Genomic DNA, 4,789 nt, shown 5'->3' with positions numbered 1-4,789 from the left:
GACTCCACGTGTTTGAATCCTATCTCCTCTTATGCTTTTGCCATACTTTTCCCTCTCAATTTTATAATGCAAAAAAAACGTGCTTGAAAAATCCAATAAACAAATCAAAACAAAATCCTTACTATATTCCTACACAGGCAGCCTTACTTGACTTCCCCATTTATATTCCCCTCCTCCCCACTCCTCCACTCCCCACCATTCGGCAAACCATCACCGAGATTAAATCAAATTTTCTCTCTCAATTGTTTTCATCACAAAGATATCCGATATGGCAGCTGAGAAGTTGAATTTCGCACAGACATGCAACCTCTTGAGCCAGTTCTTGAAGGAGAAGAGAACCCTTCAAGTCATCCCTCCCACAACCATGAACTTGCTGACGACCATGGAGGCTGCTGCTTCGAACTCAGTTGATCAGACGGCTCAGACTCCGTCGTCAAAACCCAGCATCGATTTGCTTCCGCAGTTCACCAAATACCCAGAAGCGGCTTTGGGAGATCAGCAGCCTGGATCTGCTGCCCAGATGACTATTTTTTATGGTGGGCAGGTGCTGGTTTTCAATGATCTGCAGGCTGAGAAGGCAAAGGAAATCATGGGTTTGGCTACAACTGGAAGCTCCAAGATTTCTGCTGGATTTGTGAAGAAATTGGGTTCTGAGAATCAGTCGAATGTTGTCGCTGAAAATAAATCTCAGGAAATTAAGGTGCCAACCCAGGCCAGAAGAGCTTCACTACACAAGTTCTTGGCCAAGAGAAAAGAAAGGTAAATTACTTATATATTTTCTGAACCTTTTTTTTTAGTAAAAAACGAATTGAAGCGAGGCATAGCTAAATAGTCTCCCAATTGGGTTACTTAAATTTTTCAGGGTGACAGCAGTAGCACCATATCAACTGAACAACCAGAGAGCATCTTCTCCTGCCAAAAGTGACGAGCAAACGAGTTCGAGGGCAGAAGGGCAAAGTTCAAAGCAGCTTGAACTCAGCCTCTAGAGATTAAATCGGCTCACAATTCTAATTCGGTTTAGATTTATTATATTAAATAGGGTTAATTTCTGGCGATTTATGATCCTGACTCTGTGTAATTTGTTGTAAGCCAAAATTATTCTTCCATCAAAAATCTATTTTTTTTGTAATTATTATTTTATCAATGATTTTGGATGCATAATCCATTTCTGAGAAACAAAATAAAGAAATTTGAACAAAAGTTGGACTGCTCTCTTGGACTGCTCTCCAACTGTTTTCAAATTACTTTTTCTTTTTTTGGATTGAAATTTTTCCTGATTACTTTTTGGATATAAGCGACGGGAAGGAAGTAAATTTCTGGTGTAAAAGTCAAAGTTGTGGTCAAGGGGGGACTGCGGGGACCGCAATGCCTATGCGAGTATTTTCGATTTTTAAAAATGATAGATAATCGAGGTTTGTCATTGGTTGTTTTTTTTTTCTTAAATAAAATAAAAATAAATTTATATGTGGACCAACTCTTAAAAATGTCTAATTATAAGTTTGAATTATGATGATGAACATATTTACAAATTTAATGTTTTTTATACAAAAATATATTTACTCTAAAGATATAGGAAATAAATTAATATAAAACTCGTCGACTTACAATTTTTGGGTGCGTCTTACATATTTCCGATGTTTTTTATTTAATTTATCTATTAACAAAATCTTTCTTATCAATCAAAAAATGGTGAACACATCAAATTAATCCTGTCACCAAAATTAAAGAAAAAAGAGTAAATTTTAACAATGATTTTTTAACTTTAATCAAATTAGAGTAATGAACCCTCAACTAAAAATCTATTACCATTAGTCTATCAACTCATCAAAATTTGTAGCTATGGTCATTTTTGTCAACTTTGTTAAAATTTTGCCAAAATAAGTTATATTGAAATAATCATTGCTACAATTGGGGTCCTCAACTCATTAAAACTTGTAGCTATGGTCTTTTTAGCCAACTTTGTCAAATTTTGTCAAAATAAGTTATGTTGGCAAGACCATTGATACAATTGAGTTAAAGTTGAGAAACCAATGCTTCAATTGGGTTAAAGTTGAGAGACAATTTCTCCTGTTGGATTAAAGTGGAGGGTCCACTAGTAATGAATTTTTAGTTGAGGGATCATAGTTGCACGTTTTAATGAATTAAGGGATCAATGTTAATTGATTTTTAGTTGAGGGACCATTGCTATAATTGAGTTAAAGTTAAGGGATCATTACTACACTTTACTACAAAAAAATAACCAAAATAAAAGTTATTGACAATATAGTATTTTATGAACAAAATAGTTGTACTTTTTTCTTTTAAAGCCTCACAACTTTTTTCTCTTCCACATTTTTTTCAAATAAATAAATTTTTAGTCACAAAATAGTTATTCAGAAACAGCTTCTTGAATAAAATACGTATGAAGATCGTCAAAAAAAAGTTTTAGCGATCAATTTATATATTTTTTTGTAAATTTTATATTAAAATTTTAATAAGTAATGCATAACATGTGTACAATTGCTAATTGACAACCAAAATAATATAGCAAAACTATAAATAGCCGTTTGAATTAGTCAAAGTTGATCAACTAAATCATGATGGAAGTTCATCAACTATCTATTAATTAGTGTTGAAAGAATTCAAGTACAAAGTTAGAACATCCCAATTTTTTTTTTTAAGAAAAATCCTAAAGAGATCGTAAATTAGAACCACATTTTGTATATCTCATGATGTGGAGATTGATCCAACTATCAATTGTCACATTATGATCTATAAAATATAGTCTACAAACATGGTTTTTCTAACATTTTTCTTTTCTCAGAGCAAGTCCACCCCTAAGGACTTTGTGTCAGCACCCAACCCATTTATCCACTCCAGTGAACAGTAACAGTCTCAAATGAACAGTAATAGGCCAATGCATCTCCATCCCTAAAAAAATGCGTTGGCACCCAGTGAAAAAATGCGCTGGCACAAACGATCTCCACCCCTACAAAATGCACTGGCACCCAGCTCATTTAAAATATTTTTAAATTTTTTCTGAAAGAATAAAAAAATAAAATAGTTTTAATTTCGGATAGGATTTGTAACCAATCTTGTAACGCCATGTGTCATTATCTAAACGTACTATTTTGTGAATAGATTTTCGCTAAGATTTTCAACCAATCCTGACACGCCACGTGTCACTTCCGTTTTACAATAATTTAGTCAAGATTTCGATAAGATTTTCAACCAATCACGTCATGCCACGTGTCATTATCCGAACGTACTATTTTGTGGATAGATTTCCGATAGGATTTTTGACCAATCCCAACACACCACGTGTCACTTCCGGGTTACAATAATTTAGCCAAGATTTCGATAAGATTTTCAACCAATCACGTAGTGCCACGTGGCATTGTCCAGAACCTCACCCTTTCTTTTTTTGTCCATATAAAACCTACATCCCTACATCCATCCTCACACCAAGCTCAATCCTTCTTTTTAGCTCAGAATCTTTGTTCATCGTTTTCAAATCTTGAGTTCTTATTACAATGTCTTCTTCAAGAAGAGTGTATAAATAGTTGCAGGAGCAACAGAAAATGTTGTTGGCACAACATGCAGAATTGGCCAATCTCGAGGAAGGTGGAGGTGGAGATGAGGCTTTCTTCATGGAGGAGGATGAGGATGATCACCATAGAAGGTAGAAGGCCTCACATTCTCGCCGTGTCATGGAAGCCATATGTTAGATAGCCAAACCAAGACGTGCTGCAAACCTCGATAGAAAAAGGGAAAAACGAGGTAATGATCTATTGGAAGATTATTTTATTCCTAATAGCATATTCCCTGATCATATTTTTAGACGTCGTTTTAGAATGCAACGAAATTTGTTCGACAAAATCAAGTGGGTGAGATCGCGATGATGGGAAAAACTACTGTTCTGGAGTCCTTGATGCGATTTTGCTCTACAATTGAAGCCCTCTACACCAAAGAATACCTTCGAACACCCACGCCAAGGGACATGAGAAGGCTTCTGAGGAAGGATGAGATGCGAGGGTTCCCTGGCATGATTGGAAGCATCGACTGCATGCACTGGACTTGGAAAAACTGTCCAAATGCGTGGCAATGAGCATATGGTGATAGAAAATGAGCCAAAAACATCATTTTGGAAGCGGTGGCTTCATTTGATACATGGATTTGGCATGCTTTTTTTGGTGTTCCAGGAGCTCAGAATGACATAAATGTCCTTGCCCAATCCCCAGTGTTCGACGAACTGCTGCAAGGAAAATCGCCGAGATGCACATATTGGGTTAATGTTACCCAATACGAGGGATCATACTACCTTGCAGATGGCATTTACCCAAGGTGGTCAACATTTGTCAAAACAGTGCCACATCCACAGACTGAAAAGGAAAAACACTTCGCAAAATGTCAAGAAGGGTGTAGGAAGGATGTCGAGCGTTGTTTTGGTATCCTAAAAGCTCGTTGGGCGATTGTCAGGGCTGCAGCTAGAATGTTTGATGTCGAGGCTCTTCGATCCATCATGATGACGTGTATTATTCTCCCCAACATGATTGTTGAAGATGAGTATGATTATGATGCCGTTGATGAATATGAGCCGGATCCGATGAACAACTCAAGAACACGTATCTACTGTGCTCATGACCGGACCGAAGATCCAGTGCAACACGAGCCATTGGAACGCGATGGACGTTACAATGAATTGATCGTTCAGCGGTATGCTGATGTGCAAGAGCCATACTGGCACGTAACCTGCCAGAATGACTTGATTGAGCACCAGCGGGAATTGCATGAAGGCGAAGATAATTAA

The 4,789-nt window shown here is 36.8% G+C and overlaps 2 protein-coding genes across 2 annotated transcripts; both read left to right on the top strand.

Annotated features, from left to right (window-relative positions):
• Positions 1 to 1,129, top strand: LOC103443669 (jasmonate ZIM domain-containing protein 1-like). Its single transcript, XM_008382563.4, has 2 exons — positions 1 to 759; positions 863 to 1,129. Exons 1-2 carry the CDS (start codon positions 269 to 271, stop codon positions 984 to 986), a joined length of 615 nt encoding a protein of 204 aa, XP_008380785.1. The 5' UTR covers positions 1 to 268; the 3' UTR covers positions 987 to 1,129.
• A 2,751-nt stretch (positions 1,130 to 3,880) lies between these two features.
• Positions 3,881 to 4,789, top strand: LOC139187790 (uncharacterized). The gene is made up of 2 exons (XM_070804384.1): positions 3,881 to 4,022; positions 4,542 to 4,789. The coding sequence occupies exons 1-2, from the start codon at positions 3,881 to 3,883 to the stop codon at positions 4,787 to 4,789; spliced, it is 390 nt and encodes a 129-aa protein (XP_070660485.1).

This window comes from Malus domestica, chromosome 09 (genome assembly GCF_042453785.1).
Source record: "Malus domestica chromosome 09, GDT2T_hap1".
Lineage (NCBI taxonomy): Eukaryota > Viridiplantae > Streptophyta > Magnoliopsida > Rosales > Rosaceae > Malus > Malus domestica.
The sequence above is the reverse complement of the archived record's forward strand: the minus strand, read 5'-3'. Positions and strand labels throughout refer to the sequence as shown.

Bases quoted from the DNA above. Each gene is read 5' to 3' on its own strand.
- LOC103443669 (XM_008382563.4), top strand. From the start codon at position 269: ATGGCAGCTGAGAAGTTGAATTTCGCACAGACATGCAACCTCTTGAGC. The intron at 760-862 runs GTAAATTACTTA...TAAATTTTTCAG, and splicing joins TTGGCCAAGAGAAAAGAAAG to GGTGACAGCAGTAGCACCAT.
- LOC139187790 (XM_070804384.1), top strand. From the start codon at position 3,881: ATGGGAAAAACTACTGTTCTGGAGTCCTTGATGCGATTTTGCTCTACA. The intron at 4,023-4,541 runs GCATGATTGGAA...TGATTGTTGAAG, and splicing joins TGAGATGCGAGGGTTCCCTG to ATGAGTATGATTATGATGCC.